This window comes from Emys orbicularis, chromosome 2, assembly GCF_028017835.1.
Source record: "Emys orbicularis isolate rEmyOrb1 chromosome 2, rEmyOrb1.hap1, whole genome shotgun sequence".
Taxonomy (NCBI): Eukaryota; Metazoa; Chordata; order Testudines; family Emydidae; genus Emys; species Emys orbicularis.
In genome coordinates, this window is record NC_088684.1 from 254,319,146 (window position 1) to 254,340,219 (window position 21,074).

Genomic DNA, 21,074 nt, shown 5'->3' on the forward strand with positions numbered 1-21,074 from the left:
AATGGGTTCCCCAGCCATGGCAGGAGCCACAGGGTGGAAGCCCCAAGCCCTGGCTGGAGCCATAGGGGCCAGGCCCAGTAGCCCTGAGCCAGGCCCACTGAGACTGGACAGGAGCTCCAGGGGCTGGAGCTGCAGGGGGTGGCAGCCCCAGCCCAGGTCCCTGAGCCCAGGCAGGAGCCGCAGGGGGGTGGAAGTCCCGTGTCCCGGCTGGAGTCCAGGCACCCCTAACCCCAGCAGGAGCCACCGGTGGCGGGGGGAGGGAAGGGGGCAGCAGCCCCAAGCTCGAATGCCCAGAGTCCGAGCAGGAGCTGTAGGGGGTGGAAGCTCCAAGCCCCGGCAGGAGCCTGGGCAGCCCCCAGCCCTGGCAGGACCCGTGTGGGGGGGGGGGGAGGGGAGCAGCAGCCCAGGCAGAAGCCATGTGGGAGAGGGAGCTGTAGCCCCAGAGCTCGGGCACCCCGAGCCCCGGCAGGAGTCGTGTATGGGCAGGGGCGGAAGCCTCGGAACTAGGGAGCCCCAAGCTCCGGAACTAGGGAGCCCCAAGCTCCAGCAAGAGCCACGGGGGAAGCAGTGCAGAGCCCAGCTCTGGGGCTGCTGCAGCACAGAAGTGGTACACCCTCACTTCTGTGCTGCCTGTGGGGGAGGGTCTGATCTCTCCCAATAACAGCTGTGCAAGGAAAAGATAAGTCCTGTCCCATCCCAGCCCGGCTGATATCGGGGAGATCAGATTTCACGGGGCAGGTCTTATTTCACGGTCCGTGACATGTTTTTCACGGCCGTGAAATTGGTAGGGCCCTACTGATAGCCATTAATGGACTTATCTTCCATTAACTTATCTAGCCCTTTTTCTTGAACTCGAGCTTTACAAAGTTCATCTCTCAAATAGGCATGAACCGATTCACTTTACACCCCATACAGTAATTTAAATTGGCACTGGGACAGGATCCCCAACACCTTTTATGTGAACGTGTGAAACAGTGCAACGTGATACACAGATGAAAGAACAAGCAGGCTTCTTTTCTAATGGAAAAACACTGGATTTTGAAATGAAACAACAGATGGGAAGCTGATTCTTCACAGATTTTAAAAGGTCCATGAGCTACAGCACTGCTTTTTTTAAACCATGGAATGGAACAAACTTGAATTAGGGGTGTGTAAGTGGGATGTGCATACATCACAAAGTCAATTTGTTGTTCAACCCATAAAGCACCAAGTTACTGGAGCAGGAATCAGTATGGATTGTCCTCTAGCAAGAGACTAGAACTGGGTAAATGGGTAAATATTACCTGGGTAAATATTACCTTGATTTTTGAGGGTGGGTTTCTATATCTGCTTTTGTGAATGAACTGACAACAGTGCAAAATTATGTTAGGTCACCTTATGCTATCTCAGCCCTATTATTAACAAGTTCAGTTTAAAATTCATGATACGGATTCTGGAATTCAAATATATTACTAATTTGCTGTTGATTACAATGGAGAAGCCATGAAGATTTGTTAAAAGTTCAATACAGCCTCCATTAAAATCAATGAAGTATTTATAACAAATCTGCAGGTCCACTCCATTAAAACAAATATAATATTTCTAACCAATCTGAGTTTATAAACACATTCCCAGCACATCACTGAATGAATCAGATTTTTGTAAATGAATTTTAGGTAGGCTATACGGATTTAAGGGAACATGTCCAGCAAATACGTTTCTTTAGTTCAGATTAATTGGAAATCAATTTGTACGGTATAATTTTAGTTAGACACTCATTTTAAGGCTATGATTTTACTGGATATTTTGAGTGATAAGCCACAAGGCTGAAACTTATGTGATTTCCTATATTACTAGAACCCCAAGAGAAAAGTAAGTTTATTCTATTTACTGAAAATATGTCTGGTATTTATTAAGGCATGTAATTAAACAGTTAGTAATATAGAGTAACTGCACTTCCTAATACTTAATGCACTTTCTAATACTTAATGGATACAGCAAAATTTCTACTGCTGATAGGGAAGAAAAAGCTGGGTCTCCTCTTCGCAATTATGTCACAAGGAATATACTTGGTAAGTGCATACTTATTTTATGTTTAGAAATCATTCTGTGGACTTTGCTACTCAAGCCAGTCAAACGTTTTTGTTCCTGTTAGTCTAAAAGCTATTGAGAGATGACATCAGCCTCATTTTGATTCTCTACAAAAAAAATGTATCTATTCACTGCAAGATTAATTTTGCACTATTTGCAGTACTACATATTCCATTAAATTAGGCATACAATGTTAACATATCTGCTTCCTTTCAGTAGTCATTCTGTCATCTGAATTAAATGAAACTGAGGCTCGTCTCTGATGGGAAACACTGGGGCTTGGTTGCATGGAGTAGCAATGCTCACTAGTGGGGTGTGATTTCTGAAGCACACCAGCCTGTTGCATGCTACACTGATCCATGTAGACCCCGTTGAAGTGATCTAAAAGTTCCCTAGCATGCATTAATTTAGCTGTTTTAGTTGGTACATTTTAGAAATCACACTTTCAGTGCGCATTGCTGCTCTATATAGACAAGCCCAAAGTGTCCTTTCTCTATGACACATTGGAATAAGGTTCTTCTCAGAGATACACAAGTGTACCAGGCCCCTTCAAGGAGCTGCTTTATTAGTAGTAGTATTAAAATTCATTTATACATACTACAGTAAATTAACGCACTACTTCACGGTAAGATACGATCCCTGACAAAAAATCAACTGGAACAAATAATAATGAATGTGGTTATAGTGGTTGAATTCAAAGGCTTTTAGCATTATTCACAATCAAAGCAGATTCTTTTCCTCAGCTATTGCTTTAAATACCATGCACTAGTTTATATTTAAATAAATGAGTAAATATTACCTGGTAAATATTACCTCGATTTTTGAGGGTGGGTTTCTATATCTGCTTTTGTGAATGAACTGACAACAGTGCAAAATTATGTTAGGTCACCTTATGCTATCTCAGCCCCAAAAAACTATAGAACAACAAAAAATAAAACTACAATATTTGTTTACCATTGTTCTAAGCAACTGAGAAGACATCAAATTAGATGGAAGGTTTTCTAAATGTTCCTAACTAACAAGCTGAAATACTTGGAAGGATTGATTTTTCATGTGTATATTGAGAAAATACTGAAGGAGTAACCCATTGACTGATATAACAAAGTGTACAAGATTCTGAGATCCTATTTAAGAAAGTAACAATGCAGAGCTATATTAAAATGTCCTGGCACAGAGGTTATATAATATCTTATGTTACAATCCTTCACTCAGATCAGTGCAAGAAGATCTAGCACTTAAGTCAATGGCATTGCACATGAATGCATTGATTCTGCATCCAATTGCAGGATCATGACCCATGTATATAAAATATTTGCCAACCCTTTCCCCATATTTAATAATAATAATAAACCCACTTACTTGCTTTTCCCTTTGTACACTGTGGCATATGATCCTTCCCCTAGTTTTTCCAGTTTTTCGTAAGAGTCTGCTTTTCCAAACTTGGGGCTTGTAGGCTAAATAAAAATAAAGGATGGAACTTTCAGCATTAACACCAAAATTAACTGCTTTGATTCAACCATGAAAGACTAAACGACATTACTGAAACGGATGGGATTATGTCTGAATTTTTTTAATATTGGTTGCAAGAATCCAGCAGAGCTAATGTAAAATGTTTGATAGGCTGCTCAAATAAATGTCATTCAACACTCCAGATTGTGGTTACCTATTTCAACCATATTCTTGTATCAGTGGAGCCATCAAAAGGATTTTGTTCTTAGTCACAAGAGGCTTGTGTTCCACTTTTGGCATACAAAACTTTATATGCAGAAGTGGATCATTTCCAGCTAAACCAACCAATCTGTTTTAATAAATGTAATTCAAGATTCTAATCTGCTCTGTAAAATAGGCAAGGTAATCACATAGGTCTGCTTAGATGAAAACGTGTAAAAAATACTGTCAGTGGCACTTAGGACACTGAGCACCTCCCAGAAGATATAAATATCTTATGGCATAGGCCCTCTAAGAGTGAATTTCACTTCTGAATTGATCCTAAAATTCTTTGGTTTGCATACACAATCAAAGCATGCCTTTTAATGGCATGTGTATGCAGTATGGCTTTTTATAATCTTTATTCTTAATGACTGCTGCCTGGGTTTCTATAACTGAATCAAGTTAACTACAGTACTTTGTTCAGTGAAAAAGCAAAGGGTCAGATTTTCAGCTAGTGCAAACAGACATAGCCCCCATTGGCTTTAGCAACAGCTGGGAATATAACCTAAGCTTTTACACAACCCTAACAAAACTGACAATAACTAGAGCTGTGAAGAGTAGAGGTTCATATTGCACCTTTAAAAATACACTCGAAAATGATTAATTTGAAAGTGCTGAAAATAAGGAAAATTATGCAGAGGGCTCTGTCTTGTAAAATTGCACCGTTTATCTTCATTTTGTTTAACAGAGCCTACGCAGCAGGAGAATACCAAACAATGTTTATCGCAATCTTCATTATTTCAGTACAATAGTCTATGAAAACAATTACGTATGTATCCTTTGTGTCTCTTTGTAGACATGCATCTCTGATACATATGTGGAAGTATATACGTATAATATATATAGTTATGGCATACATGAGGGTGTAACGTGGTATAAATATTTCTGGTCAAAGAAACCACTTTTTGTTTTTGCAGAAATTTTCAATTTCTGTTTTTGATTTTCAGTCCCGAATTCATTCTGGGTTCCTCCCTCCCCCTTCCTCTTATATTTTACCAATGCAAAGGGAGAAAAAACATTGAGAGAGAAAGTGAGATTATGTTTAAACTATTCTCCCCCCACACCCCCTTTTCCACTGTGGGAAGAGGAGAATAGGGCGGGGAGGGAAACTAAAAACACAAAAATTAAGGACCAAAAACCTAACTGAAATGAAAATGTAATTACTGGAAGGAGAAGGATCCATCAGACAAGGTTTGTCTGCTATCAGCTTGCTTCCCAGTGAGTCATTACCAACAAGCATGGGTGTGTATTTGTTTGAGGGGAGGGAGAAAGTAATCTACAACGTAGTAGCTTTGCAAAACTATCAAAAAAAAAACCCCACCTCTGAGGCTCCTCCATCACTAGATTTCCATGTTGTTCGGATATGATGAAGCTGGTTTACTGTGTTATACTTTTCTTGTATGTAGTTTGCCTATTTTCATGTTGAGACTTACTTGTGTTGTTTTGGGATTTTTTGTTTGTTTTATAATACCACCAGTTGCCATAACGTAGAGGTCTTAAGAATCACCATTGCTTTAGGACTCTGATAGGTAATCCATTACCATAAAATCAAATAATTATTCCCTCAACCACAGACTCACTTCCCCCTATTCCAGCTGTCAAAAACATTGGTTTAAAAACATATCTATTTGATTCACTCCCCCCTTGGAAGCCTGCTGCAGCCCCACTGAGAGTAGGCGGAGGATGAGAAGAGCTTGCATTGGGCAGGACCAGTAAGATGGCCAGAGGAAGAGCTCACTACTGACTATGCAGGAGAGGTGCCTGTGTTGACTGCCTCTGCATGATGGGCACTTCTGCCACATGCATCAGCAGCTGTTAGGCTACAGACTCCAGCTTCACAGAAGCAGGATGGGCCTTGTCTCCCTTACTGTGCAGTCACAACTCCCAGTTGGTCCAGTGCCTGGTCATGCTGAGAGAGAACAACCCCAAAGCAACAAGAAAACTACTCAGTCACCATCTGTCCAGACGCAGCAGAAAGACCTGGCAGCTCTTCTCCCCTTTGCAGACCGTGATGCCTCAGTACCCCAGGTTGACCCTCTGATCTGGCCAAAAGGGTGTCCTTTTAGTCCTCCTGAAGAGGCACAAGGCTCTGCATTGGATCTTGGCCCTCTGATCTAGCTGGACCACAGGGTGGGATAACTTGCTGATCCAGAACCCAATGTGATCCTTGCCACTTCCAAAGGTGGAACCAAAGTGTACGCAGTCCTAGCAGTGTCAGACCCTATTGGGGTGTCTAGCCGCAATATAGTGTAGGATGTTGTAGGCCAGGTGTTCAGGCACCTAAAGATGCAAATTGGTGCTTAGTGGTGTTTTCAAAAGCTGCTATCTGCATCTTTAGATACCTATAGATCTTTAAAAACTGGCCCTTTAAGTTGTTCTGTTACTCCCTGTATTACCTTTCACAAGCACAAATTGCCAGAGACTGCTGCTATGATACTTTAGCATGAAACTTGCAAACTAATCTGCAAGACATTTCAGAGACGACAAAAAACTTTGAAAAGTGATATTGAGAATGCACACCGCAAGCACAATTAATCTTTGAAAAAATTCACCAATTGCTGATGCTAGCCGTTAATCATTTTGATTATTAAACATGAAAATAAAATGGACACTAATTTACATTTCACAATTTCACATGGTACCTTTCACTCATATTGGAAAATACAGTATACCAGTCAGTTTAATTTTCTGGTTCTTATTTCAATAGTCTTGTATTGTAATGTCTGGGTTAAAAAGGCTGCAGAGGTTGATCTTCTAAAGAATCAAAACAATCTCTATTAATATTAAATAGTGTAAAATTTTGTTATAAATTATAAATTTGGAATCTAAATCATCTGAAATGCCATGTAAACTCTGAAATCCCAAATGTTTCTATTTAAATACTTTACTGCATACACAAAATTGGGAGGTTTTTTCCCCTCCTTTCAGTACATCCAGTTTCATATGTCTATTTCTGCAATACTTTAAAGAGCAAAATCCATACCTATAAATCTTTCTATAATACAGGAAGGGCCACTCATTCCCATCTATTTAAAATTAGCCTTTAATTGTTACAGCAAACACCACCATTTTTAAAGTTAATAGTACTGTATATAAAAAATCTAAAGACCTTAAAACAGTTTATTCAATCCACAGCTTTCAAATGTTTAAAAATGATTTTTCTTTTTTGTTCAAAACCATGTTTCTTTTGATAAATTAGCTGCCACAAAACAGAGAACATGCAGATAAGAAACTGCAAGCATTTTGGATGACGACAGAATATAAGTGATTTTGAACATGTGTGTGGAGGCTGATTTCAATCCCTCACAAGCATAAATTATAGTACTACAAAAACTCATGATGTTAATATGAGGGTTGAATTTAGCCTGAAGTCATTTTCCTGTTCACATTTAAAACTAATTTAAAAAATTATTAACAGGACCTATGACTTAGGTATGTGATAATAAAAGCAGAGGCTTTAAAAGAGATCTTTCATTATCCGGAAGATACATTTATCTAGGTGGCAACCACTCAAGCCCCTGAAGATGACACTTGATTTCTCTTTGCCCAGGAGGTAGCAAGAGATCTGTTCAATGACATGCAGATGCCTTGTGGATATAGTTTTTCTGTTCTGTCGGTGGCGAGCAGGTCCACCTGGGGAGCCCCCACTTCTGGAAGATGACACTGATGACCTCCGGATGAAGAGACCATTCAGAGCGAGAGGAAAAGGACCTGCTGAGGCAATCCACCAGTGTGTTTTTCGGGCTCTGGGGAAATGTGATGCCTCGAGGTGAAGACATGTACCACCTTGCCTGAGACCTGGGAAGGGACACCTGGCAAGCCAAACATACTGCTCTGAGTTCCCTAACATTTATATGCAGGGAACATTCTTCCTGGGACCAGAGGCCCTGAGATTGTCGAGATGGGCTCCCTAATCCAGGTCTGACGCATCCAGAACTAAAGTTACCAACAGATGCAGGGCGGCAAAGGGTACTCTTTTCATTAAGGAACCTCGGTCTCTCCACCAAGTCAGCAAATGGAGGACCGGCAGCGGAATCGTGAGTATTGAGTCAAAGTTGTGTCTGCTCGGGGAATAGACTGACCCTAGCCACATTTGTAGGGGTCTGAGGCACAGCCTTGCATATTGCACCACATAGTTGCATGCTGCCATCTGACCCAACAGTTTGAGGCAAACCCAAGTGGGTCGTGACCTTGGAGATCAGATCTGACATAGCTCGGAATCTGGCCTCTGGTAAGTAGGCCTTGGCCTGGGTCAAGTCAAGCACTGATCCCAAAGAACTCTATTCTCTGAACTGGGACCAAAGTTGACTTATACTCGTTTATCAACAGTCCCAGCACCTGAAAGGTGGCCTGTACTGTACTGATGCTGTGCTGGACCTGAGCCTGCCAGTGGCCTTTGATCAGCCAGACATTGAACTACAGGTAGATATGGACACCTCGACGTCTGAGGAAGGCTGCTACCACCGCCATACACTTAATGAAGAGCCATGGGCTGCCGACAGGCCAAAGGGAAGTGCTGTGCATTGGTAGTGGTGTTGACCCATTACAAACCTCACTTCTGGAGGGAGCCGCTACAACCAGAATGTCAGCTAGGCTGTGTGCAGACTCCTTTAGCTCCTCGACTTCCAGACCCAAGTTTGTGGTGACCCTTTTCAGGAGTTCTTGATGGGCCCTGAAGTCATCTGGCAGAGCAGGTTACTAGGGCCTACAACTGCCTCATCCAGGGATGACGAGGAAGAAGCCTGCACTGAAGGAGGGGCTGCCTCCTCTTCCTCAACCTGCACCACATCCATTGGGGCCATTTCTCAGACAATGGTACCAGAAACAGCACCAGAGTCAGGGTCCAGTACTGGATGGGAAGAAACAGTGGCTTGCCTCTCGGACACCACCAAGTATGAGCAGTGGGAAAGGGCACCCTGTACTGGGCAAAACCCCCACGGGTTCCAACACTGCCACTGCATTGGCCAGTGGCCATGCGCCAGCCAAGGGGCAAGTACCGAAGTCCAGTGCATAGGCTGGGCACCGATAGGACTTCGGTGGAAAGGAGGATTCCCCTTCAGACTCCAAATAGGATTCTTCCCTCGAAGACTATGGCGGCACAGTACCCGCTTCCACCTCCAGGCAGTGCTAGGGAAACGGTAACCACTGACGGGCCGGAGATCACTGCATCGGGACCATGGAGGGTTTTCCCCTGAACAATGCCACAGTAGTCAGTGCTGCAATGGAGCTCACCACCCCTTGATCTCTTCTATCCCATTGCTTTGGTTAGCAGGGGGCCTTGAAGGGTCGGTGGGATCAGGGGGGACATCAGGTCCTTTGCAGCTGGAGTTTAAGGGGCCCACAAGCACGAGGTCCCACGACTGCTCCCAGGAGTCAGAGGTGGGTCCCAGATGACATGGCGCTCTAGGCAGAGTCACCAGAGCCAACAGTGGCTCTGGGGAGGACAAGTGGCCCAGCCCGGGTCTCAATGCCACTCCCTGCTTGTCCCTCTTCAGCACCGGAGAGGGCCCTCTCTTGGTGCGCTGTTTCCTACACTTTTTAAACGGTGCTGGGAAGAACATGGTGCCTGTGGAGTGCGTGACAGAAAAACCTAAGTGCTTGGCACCGATTCAGAGTGGCTCAGCTACGAGACTGGTCTGAGGGCTGCCTTCATGAGTAAGGCCTTCAGACAAATGTCTCTATCTTTTTGAGTGCGTGGTCTGAAGCCCCTACAGATCTGGCACTTCTCTTTAACATGAGTTTCCCCAAGGCACTTTAGACAGCCAGAGTATGGGTCACTCACTAGCATCAGCTTGCCACGGCTTAAAGCCTGGGGCAAAAGTCCCTCGATGACAGGGACAACTATTCACGCTATTATATACACTAACTTAGAACTATATAGACTAACTACAATAACTATTTAATGTAAGACAAAAGAGTCCAAACCACTGGGAAAGAAGCCTTGTAAAAGCAAACAGGATCATTCCAGGCAACCGTCATGGGTGATAAGAAGGAACTGAAAGGGTGCAGATTTGGCGGCGCCCCTTATACCGGCGCACATGCGTGGGGCTCCAGAAGGCCTAGAACCAGTCCTATGGATACCACTGAGGGGAAAATCTCCAGCAACTGTACACACGGCACGCACATACCTCGCATGGAATGGACATGAGCAAGCACTCAATGAAGTAGTATTGACTTTAAGGAGGCCAAGAAGGGAAATAAAGCATTCAGACAACAGAAAAGAGCATACAACTTCCAAGAAGAGACTGTTCTATGTAAAAAGTCATTTTTGGTTCTTTCAGTCAAAAAAGCAAACAAGATGTTAGGAATCATTAAAAAAGGGATAGAGAATAAGACAGAGAATATCTTATTGCCCTTATATAAATCCATGGTGCGCCCACATCTTGAATACTGCGTACAGATGTGGTCTCCTCATCTCAAAAAAGATATACTGGCATTAGAAAAGGTTCAGAGAAGGGCAACTAAAATGATTAGGGGGTTTGGAATGGGTCCCATATGAGGAGAGATTAAAGAGGGTAGGACTTTTCAGCTTAGAAAAGAGGAGACTAAGAGGGGATGTGATAGAGGTATATAAAATTATGAGTGGTGTGGAGAAAGTGAATAAGGAAAAATTATTTACTTGTTCCCATAATATAAGAACTAGGGGCCACCAAATGAAATTAATGGGCAACAGGTTTAAAACAAATAAAAGGAAGTTCTTCTTCACACAGCACACAGTCAACCTGTGGAATTCCTTGCCTGAGGAGGTTGTGAAGGCTAGGACTATAACAGGGTTTAAAAGAGAACTAGATAAATTCATGGAGGCTAAGTCCATTAATGGCCATTAGCCAGGATGGGTAAGGAATGGTGTCCCTAGCCTCTGTTTGTCAGACGGAGGAGATGGATGGCAGGAGAGAGATCACTTGATCATTACCTGTTAGGTTCACTCCCTTGGGGGCACCTGGCATTGGCCACTGTCAGTAGACAGGATACTGGGCTGGATGGACCCTTGGTCTGACCCAGTATGGCCATTCTTATGTTGGAAACTGCAGAAGGTACAAATGTGAGGCCAAAGGGTAAAGCCACTCAATGACAATGGCCCTTAATATGAAAAAAATAGTTTGATTAGATGGATTTATGAAAACATGAGGTAAGTCTCCTTCAAATCAATGGAGCACAGGAATCCTATTAACAAGGGGAGAGGAAAGAGTATGCCAAATGAGGGGAAATGACAGTGGAAAGAAATGCCAAAAAAAAAAAAAAAAAAAAAAAACACAACTTGTGGGAGGTGGAAGAATCTGTTTTAAAAGAGTGTTGGCAGGGTCATTGTAACTAATTTCAAATGACCACTTCATTTACATACACTTTAGGGTATTTAGCAGATTTAATCTGGGATCCTATAGTGTGACTTGGCATTATACTCACTTGTGAACACCAGCTTTTAGAAATTCTCAAGAATTAGTGTATTATTTGGTAAAGATAGCTTTAATGGAAAATTACATCTAGAGCCACCTAACTATTCTTATACAAGCTGTGTGGGTTACGTTCTCATGCATTTTTCATAACTGCAAAACAGCTTGTGAATGTCACACTTTACCATCACACTCCTGAGCCTAAGTTTTAAATAGATTTTTTTAACAGAATATTAAACTTCAATATGAAATTATCCTCAAGGGAAAAATATTATGTTCACAGTTCCATTGTAAATTATTTAAAATCCAAAATGAAGATCCATCTGTTTTGCTATATACTAAATCCATTGTAAGGAAAATCTGAACGTAAAGGACAAGTCAAGAGATAGTCCTTTACAACAACTCAGGGTCTATTCTCTATCATAGGAGAGAATATCTTCCAATGAGATCCCGGTAAAGCTTTCATTACCAAACCACACACAGACTCTCGGGAGTTACTCATTTGTGGAGAGAACAGATCCTATTACATGCTAGAGTTAAATAGCTTAGGATCAAACCTGAAGCACAGCTGGCTATGAGGCAGTAAGTGACACATAAAGCTGAACAAACCTACAAACCTCCTGTGCTCTGAGCCGACCAGTCTTGAGGACAGTTGGGCTCAGCGCATGAGGGGTACAAAGAGAATCCTGTGCCTAAACTGCAGTTGCCGATGAGCTCTCCAAACCCCCATCCCCAAGTTCTCCTAGGCATATCCCCATCCATGTTCCAATACACGTGCACAAATTTATGGCTGTTAAGGTCAAAGAATACTCGCTACTCAGCTCCTGCAAGGGAGTCGGGCGGTCTTTGTAGGGGTTTCTTTTCCTCTCCTTTCCCAAATACTGAAAGGTATGTAGGAAGATCTTTGGATCAAAAACCATACTATCTCACCATGTCTCATTACAGAACTACCATCCAGGCCAAGTCTCACATTCAGCCAGGAAGGGACATCTCTCACACAAAACTCTGAAGCTCCCCAGCCATCACAGTTGGATACGAGGAAGGATGGACTGATGGGATGGAAAGACCACAAAGGTGCTCCACACCCACCTGAATGAGAGAAGTAGGAAAGGGTTCAAGTTGCATTTAGCATCAGCAGCCAAGGAACAGCTGAAGGTTCCTTGCCCCAAACAGCTTGAGCTAAGCCTTTGGCCCTTACTAACCACTGCTCTACATTCATGAGTTTTACATGCATTTCTTTTTATAACAAAATCACACAATCAGACTGAAATATGAAATGGAAAACTGCCCACGTGGAAGAGATTTCCACATTCAGAAAAAGTCAAACATTTTAAATACAGTACATTCTGCTTATTAGCAACCCCTCAGTCGCCAGCAAAAAGTTGCTATTATCCAGCAATTGCTAGCAAGCAGAAGGCAGGTTTGCGAGGCAGCAGTCAGGGAAAGAAGTGCTGGGACGTGCCTTCCCTGGCTGCAGCCCCACAAGCCTGCCTGCGGGCAGGGCAGAAGCAGTAAGGGGACTGCAGCTCAGATGCCAGGGCTTCCCAGAGGGAGCGAGGTTGCTGGGGGCCAATGGAGCTGCATGTTAACACTCCCTACACTCTCCAGGGGGTCATAACACATTGTTTATGCACCTTAATTTGATATGAATAAACTACCACAATTAAAATATTTTCCATTAACAACAAGGTGACAGAAAATTAGTATTTTGATTTTTTTTTTTATAACTAAATGTAAGTGTTATTTAATCTGTGAACTAGATATGCAGAGACAAGGTGGATGAGGTAATATCTTTTACTGGACCAACTTCTGCTGATGAGAGAGACAAGCTTTCAAGCTTACTCAGAGATAAAGCTCATACACATTACCTCAACCACCTTGTCTCTCTAATATCTTGGGATTCACATGGCTACTACACCACTGCACACAAATAGATACGCCTACATTTTGGAAATGCATTGTAATTAACAGATCAATGACACAGACATTACAGGTTGCTCTAGGAAAGCAAAGTAATTAGGTAAACCTAAAAAAAGTCACCAGCTAGTGCAACATGAAAAACACTTAAATATCTATTAGGGCTGTCGATTAATCGCAATTAACTCATGCAATTAATTCAAAAAAATTAATCATGACTAAAAAAATTGATCGCAATTAATCGCACTGTTAAACAATAGAATACCAATTGCAATTTATTAAATATTTTGGATATTTTTCTACATTTTCAAATATATTTATTTAAATTACAACACAGAATACAAAGTGTACAGTACTCACTTTATATTATTTTTATTACAAATATTTCCACTGTAAAAGTGATAAAGAAAAGAAATAGTATTTTTCAATTCACCTCATACAAGTACTGTAGTGCAATCTCTTTAATGTGAAAACGCAACTTACAAATGTAGATTTTTTTAATTACATAACTGCATTCAAAAACAAAACAGTGTAAAACTATAAATCCACTAAGTCCTACTTCTTCTTCAGCCAATCGCTAAGACAAACAAGTTTGTTTACATTATCTAATGTAAACAACAATGCTGCCCACTTTTTATTTACAATGTCACCTGAAAGTGAGAACAGGAGTTCTCCTGGCACTTTTGTAGCCGGCATTGCAAGGTATTTACATGCCAGATATGCTAACCATTCGTATCCCCCTTCATGCTTTGGCCAACATTCCAGAGGACATACTTCCATGCTGACGACACTCGCTAAAAAAATAATCTGTTAATTAAATTTGTGGCTGTACTCCTTGGGGGAGAATTGTATGTCTCCTGCTCTGTTTTACCTGCATTCTGCCCTATATTTCATGTTATATCAGTCTCGGATGATGACCGAGCATGTTGTTCATTTTAAGAACATTTTCACTGCAGATTTGACAAAATGCAAAGAAGGTACCAATGTGAGATTTATAAAGATAGCTACAGCACTCGACCCAAGATTTAAGAATCTGAAGTGCCGTCCAAAATCTGATCGGGACAGGGTGTGGATCATGCTTTCAGAAGTCTTAAAAGAGCAACACTCCGATGTAGAAACTATAGAACCCGAACCACCAAAAAAGAAAATCAACCTTTTGCTGGTAGCATCTTACTCAGATGATGAAAATGAACATGCTTTGGTCTGCACAGCTTTGGATTGTTATTGAGCATAACATGGACACATCCTCTGAAATGGTGGATAAAGCACGAAGGGACATATGAATCTTTAGTGCATCTGGCACGTAAATATCTTTCAACGCTGGCTACAACAGTGCCATGCGAGCAACTGTTCACACTTTCAGGTGACACCGTAAACAAGAAGCGGGCAGAATTATCGCCTGCAAATGTAAACAAACTTGTTTGTCTGAGCAATTGGCTGAACAAGAATCATAGAATCATAGACTTTAAAGTCAGAAGGGACCATTATGATTGTCTAGTCTGACCTCCTGCACAACGCAGGCCACAGAATCTCACCCAGACACTCCTGTATCAAACCCCTAACCCAGGGGTAGGCAACCTATGGCACGCATGCCAAAGTCGGCACGCGAGCTGATTTTCAGTGGCACTCACACTGCCTGGGTCCTGGCCACCAGTCCAGGGGGCTCGGCATTTTAATTTAATTTTAAATGAAGCTTCTTAAACATTTTAAAAAGCTTGTTTACTTTATATACAACAATATATACATATATATATACACACACACACACACACACACACACACACACACACACACACACACACACACACACACACACACACAAGTTATATATGATAGACTTATAGAAAGAGACCTTCTAAAAACGTTACAATGTATTACTGGCACGCAAAACCTTAAATTACAGTGAATAAATGAAGACTCGGCACACCACTTCTGAAAGGTTGCCGACCCCTGCCCTAACCTATGTCTGAGCTATTGAAGTCCTCAACTCGTGGTTTAAAGACTTCAAGGTAGGACTGAGTGGACTTGCAGGCTCTAAATTTTTACATTGTTTTATTTTTTGCACAAAATTCTACATTTGTAAGTTCAACTTTCATGATAAAGAGATTGCACTACAGTACTTGTATTAAGTGAATTGAAAAATACTATTATTTTTACAGTGCAAATATTTATAATTAAAAAATATAAAGTAAGCACTGTATACTTTGTATTCTGTGTTGTAATTGAAATCAATATATTTGAAAATGTGGAAAACATCCAAAAATATTTATATAAATAGTGTTCTATTATTAACAGCACGATTAATTGCACAATTATTTTTTTTAATCACTTGACAGCCCTAATATCTATCAAAGTAAATAATACTTTATGGTAGGATAGGAAAAAAATAATTAAGGTCACTTGTCCAAACATAGTCTGGATCCCAAATTTGGCTGTCAAACAATAAAATAGGACTCAAATTTTCTTTTTAAAGCAAGATTATATAAATTAAACATTGCGCTATAGCGTATGTCCCCGAGACTGCTGATCTGAACTTCATTTTACAATCCTGGATGCTTCAACTGACCAATGTGCACAATCTGAAATTGTGCCTCAGATCCTAAGAAAGTATCAGTGAATGGCAAGTGTATTCCATACTCCAATTTGGGCAGGGTATACACTGAGAATCAGCTATGTGCATGTGCTCCAAAATACAGTACGTGAAAGTGACAGGCTGAATGAAGCCAGCAAAGAAACTTAGAATACCACAACTGACAGGTCAGCTTTCTTCTGATAATTAGTGGTGGTTATAAGAAACCTGAGGCAGGAGGACTCTTATTTTCAGCATCAGGTCAGATACACCGGTCATTCACTGCAGCCAAGATTTGTATGTGCACCTCAGCAGCTTGTCCAGGTTACTGGAATAATTAAAGGGACAGCACCAACTTGAAAAATCACACCCCTCTCTATGAAAATGTTTTATCTATTGTTCCAATTAGCACCTAATATTACTATAACTGAACAATTAGAGAAAAAATAAAACCCTTCTTTTCCCTCCAATTTGTTCTTTGTGTTTAATGGTTTTCATTGTTTCTCCCATATAGTTGTATACACTATTTGTACGAGTCTTTCACCCAGTTGTTACAGGGGAAAGAACACCATATTTTAAAAAGCATTTGACTGTAAAACCAAATAAATTAGCAGTGGCACTCTTGGAAAGGTGCACTATTGGACTACTTTGAATTCATTTTCTGAAACAGACCATTCATTTCAAGTTGACAGTGGCCCTTTATGTTTTGTCTGTATTAAGGTTTCGGGTTGTCCTGAGCTGTAGGGCAATGAATTTACCTAGCTGGCTACATGCATACTTTTAACATGCAGATTTGTCATGTCCAAAGGAGTAGCAGAAGATTAGAATTTCTGATGCCTGTGTGATTAATCTGTGTTAATCAAAGAGCATCAATATCTTCTGCTAGGAATTTTATTCAATAACAAGATTCAGTTTCTTTCCAAATAAATAATTCTGTAACTACATACAGGGACCTCTAATCTAGGTAACAGTATGTCTACACAGGAGCTGCAGTGTGCTTCCCAGAACAAAAAAGCAAGCTCCCAGCTACTGTGTATAAATACTCAACGTTTGAAAATAAAACAAAATACAAGGTCATAGTTTTACATAATGAGTTTGCATCCGTCAGAAGATTTTAAAGTCTAAACATGTAAGCAAACAAAAAACAATTCATGCAACAACTTCTCACTTTATGCTACAGAACTAATTAGCAACCTAGAACTTCTATGCAGCTGTGGAGAGGTGCAACATTAATTTAAATGAGGCAAGCTGCTTAACAGCAAATCATTTCATTTCTGAATGGCAGAAACTGTGCCCAGGAACGTACAATCCCAGATTTCACAAAATCCTCTGTGTACTATCTCCCAACAACAGTAACAGAAGTTGCAGAGTGTGTACATGGAGAATATCCCACCTGCTGAGCAATTATTCTCCGCTTGCTCTTCACCCAGCAACAGAAAGCCGCCCTATACACCTCTACCCCAATATAACGTGACCCAATAGAACACGAATTCGGATATAACGCGGTAAAGCAGTGCTCCGGGGGGGCGGGGCTGTGCACTCCGGCGGATCAAAGCAAGTTCGATATAACACGGTTTCACCTATAATGCGGTAAGATTTTTTGGCTCCCGAGGACAGCGTTATATCAGGGTAGAGATGTAGCTGTTTCAGCTATTGAGACTGATTGAACTAGAGGCCAAAGTCATAGAATATTCTAATGATGTCCTGTAAACAAGTGGTGTGGTTAAACCTTGAGAATGTTTGTTATCTTTTGAATTACCTCTATATTCTAGAGTGTGAACTGATAGGAGACTGGAATTAAATGATCAGAGAAGGTGGGTCATAGCCAGAGTACCTTGTGTACAAGCTCACCGTTCTTTTGGTGAGTGCTACAGAAGTGAAGGCATAGACAGGCTTTAAGCTATGGTAGGAAAGAGGCGAAATGACAATTTTTGCCTAATGCAAATGATTTGGCATGCATTTGCATAATACTAACCAAGGCAGAAAGTGGAAATTTTATTAAACAAAAGATGAAGATACTACTCATCTATCAAAGAATCCGTACATAAATGGAGGCTTACCAAAAAAAAAAAAAAGAGAGAACTCGAACTGAAACAAAATTATAGTGATTATGACCTAGAGGGCATAACAAACTTGGCAGGGTGCTTCTCATAACTGAAATGTCAACTCAGATGGGTGTAATCTATATGCCAGAAGTATTTACAGTCCCAGCAAGGTATAATTTGACAATGAGGAATCTGGTAGTGATTCTTTGTCTAAAAATACAAGGAATAAGCAGTAGAGGAAATGATAATGGATATCTGCTACAGAACACGAAGACTAGAAGAAAACAAGACCAAAAAACCCAGATCAACTCGTGTTACTCAAAACCACAGCCTGTCATCTCCTAGGGAATCTAACCATGCAGACATGCATTGGGTAACAAGACAGCCAACCACTCATCAGAATGTTCCCAAATAACATACAAGTTGAGTGGACACAAGCCAGAGGAGAAACTATCCTGGATCTACTGAGAGGTGGGAAATATTTGAGAATTCAGCTCAGCCTCCCTTTTTACCACCTCCCACCACGCCCCTTCTTGCCCCAGAGAGACAGACACAGACAGACAGACACACTCCCAAGGCAGCATAGCAGTGTCTGGCTAGCTGGGTTGCAGTTTGCTGGGGATTTCCCTGGATGGATGCCAGTGGCTCCTTTCCCCCTTTCAACCAACCATAGCCTCCAGCTCAAGGAATCCTCTTACAGTCGAGTCGCATCATAGGCGCATTTAACTTACGCGATTTTAACTATACGCGCTTGGCAAAACAAAACAACAACAACAACAAAAAGAGAAAAATAATTTAAATACTGTACCTGTAGTGCAGGCGATTCCACTCACCATTCCACTCAATGAGCGTTTGACTATACGCAATTTTCGCCTTACACGCTGACTTCAGAACCTAACCCCCACATAAGATGCGACTCCCCTGTACTGGCCAGGAGGGAGGGAACTGTGCATGCCCTCTCCCCTTGGGCTGAGCTGGGGGAACAGCAAAGGGGCCATTCAGCCTCTCTTGCTACTACAGCAAAATTTTCCTTTCATCCTACCCATGCACTGGAGGGGGACAGGACTTAGGGAAAGCAATCAATCAGTCTGTAACCTTGGGATGTTTTGTTGGCATTTAATTACTGAATGTATGATTTACCATTGCACTCTCCCTCTTTGGGTCAAGCCAGATTTGCGTTCAGGTTTCCAAATGTCTCTGAGTGTTATGCCACAACTTCGGGGCAGTCAGTCTTTTCAGGGGATACATTTGTTAGGGTCACAGAGGGAGGGATATATATTCCACAGAAATGTTGGATTCAGTGTGTGGTTGGGACAGAGAGACTCTCCAGCAGAGACTGCCTGGACTGTGTCTCAGAGGTAGATCTAACTCTCTCTACAGGGGTGAAGTGTGACTTGCAGTCCAAGCTATGTATCTAGGCCTGGATGGGCGCCGCTAGACAGTGTCTCTGGCTTGGCAGCCATTTTGACCTTGGGGTTTGCCAATCAGGACCAAATGTGGCTCAAGTCTAAGCAGAGTTGCTACAGTTACCCATTCCATAAAGACTATTCCCCTCCATTCACATTCTTGTTTCTTCATTGACGTTGCAGCCATTGTAACAAACTATTTTTATCTTGTGAGGCGTCTTTTTTGGAACTCTATAGGCAAGAACAAGAGAAGTGACCAAAAGCTATATGGAAGCAGTATAATAAGAAATTGGTTCATAGATGCAGGCATGTAAGTTTATTTGAGTTAAGAAAAGAGGATTGTGGAAATTAAGAAATCAAGTATCTGATCCTAAAAATCCTTACACATGTACTTAACTTTATTCTAGGGCTGTGAAGTGATTAAAAAATTAATCACAATTCATTGCGATTAATCGCGCTGTTAAACAATAATAGAATACCATTTATTTAAATATTTTGGCTCTTTTCTACATTTTCAAATATATTGATTTCAATTACAGCACACAAAGTGTACAGTGCTCACTTTATATTTATTTTTATTACATATATTTGCACTGTAAAAACAAAAGAAATAGTATTTTTAAATTCACCTCATACAAGTACTGTAGTACAATCTCTTTATCATGGAAGTTGAACTTACAAATGTGGAATTATGTGCAAAAAAAAAAGTGTTAAAAAAAATGTAAAACTTTAGAGCCTACAAGTCCACTCTGTCCTACTTCTTGTTCAGCCAATCGCTCAAACAAGTTTGTTTACATTTGCAGGAAATAAAGCTGCCCGCTTCTTGTTTACAATGTCACCTGAAAGTCAGAACAGGCGTTTGCATGGCACTGTTGTAGCTAGCGTCGCAAGATATTTATGTGCCAGATGCACTAAAGATTCATATGTCCTTTAATGCTTCAACCACCATGCCAGAAGACATGCTTCCATGCTGATAACAGGTTCTGCTCGATAACGATCCAAAGAAGTACAGACCGAAGCATGTTCATTTTCATCATCTGAGTCAGATGCCTCCAGCAGAAAGTTGATGAAAATGAACATGCTTCAGTCCACACTGGACTCAGATGATGAAAATGAACATGCTTCGGTCCGTACTGCTTTGGATTATCGAGCAGAACCCGTTATCAGCATGGAAGCATGTCTTCTGGCATGGTGGCCGAAACATGAAGGAGCACACAAATGTTTACCATATCTGGCACAGAAATACCTTGCAATACCAGCTACAAAAGGGCCATGTGAACATCTGTTCTCACTTTCAGGTGACATTGTAAATAAGAAGCGGGCAGCATTATCTCCCGTAAATGTAAACAGACTTGTTTGTCTTAGCTGAACAAGAAGTAGGACTGAGTGGACTTCTAGGCTCTGAAGTTTTACATTGTTTTGTTTTTGAGTGAAGTTATGTAACAAAAAAAATCTACATTGGAAAATTGCACTTTCGCAATAAAGAGATTGCACTACAGTACTTGTATGAGATGAATTGAAAAATACTATTTTTTGTTTTTACAGTGCAAATATTTGTAATAAAAATAATATAAAGTGAGCACTGTACACATATTCTATGTTCTAAGTGAAATCAATATATTTGAAAATGTAGAAAAACATCCAAAAATTTAATAAATTTCAATTGGTATTCTATTGTTTAACGGTGCAATTAAAACTGCGATTAATCGCGATTAATTTTTTTGAACCGCGTGAGTTGACTGCGATTAATCAACAGCCCTACTTTATTCATTAACAGTCGCATTGAAATCAGTAAGACTTCTTGTGTGTATGCACTTGCAGGATTGGTACCCTAGTTAGTAAAGAAAAAATGCAGAAAGCATTGAAATCTACCAATTTGGAAAGAGTATGTGGAATGTTAGGAAACACCATAAATAAGGCACAGTACATTACATGTCTTCTGAAAGAGAAGAAGTAGCCATCAGTG

General features: G+C 41.1%; 1 protein-coding gene across 1 annotated transcript in view; it reads right to left on the reverse strand.

Annotated features, from left to right (window-relative positions):
* CDK14 (cyclin dependent kinase 14) overlaps positions 1–21,074 on the reverse strand; it is a 411,838-nt gene that overhangs the window by 258,035 nt on the left and 132,729 nt on the right. Inside the window, exon 4 of the mRNA XM_065399167.1 lies at positions 3,430–3,524. Within this exon, the coding sequence (XP_065255239.1) occupies positions 3,430–3,524 (95 nt within the window). The remainder of the gene's footprint in view (positions 1–3,429; positions 3,525–21,074) is intronic.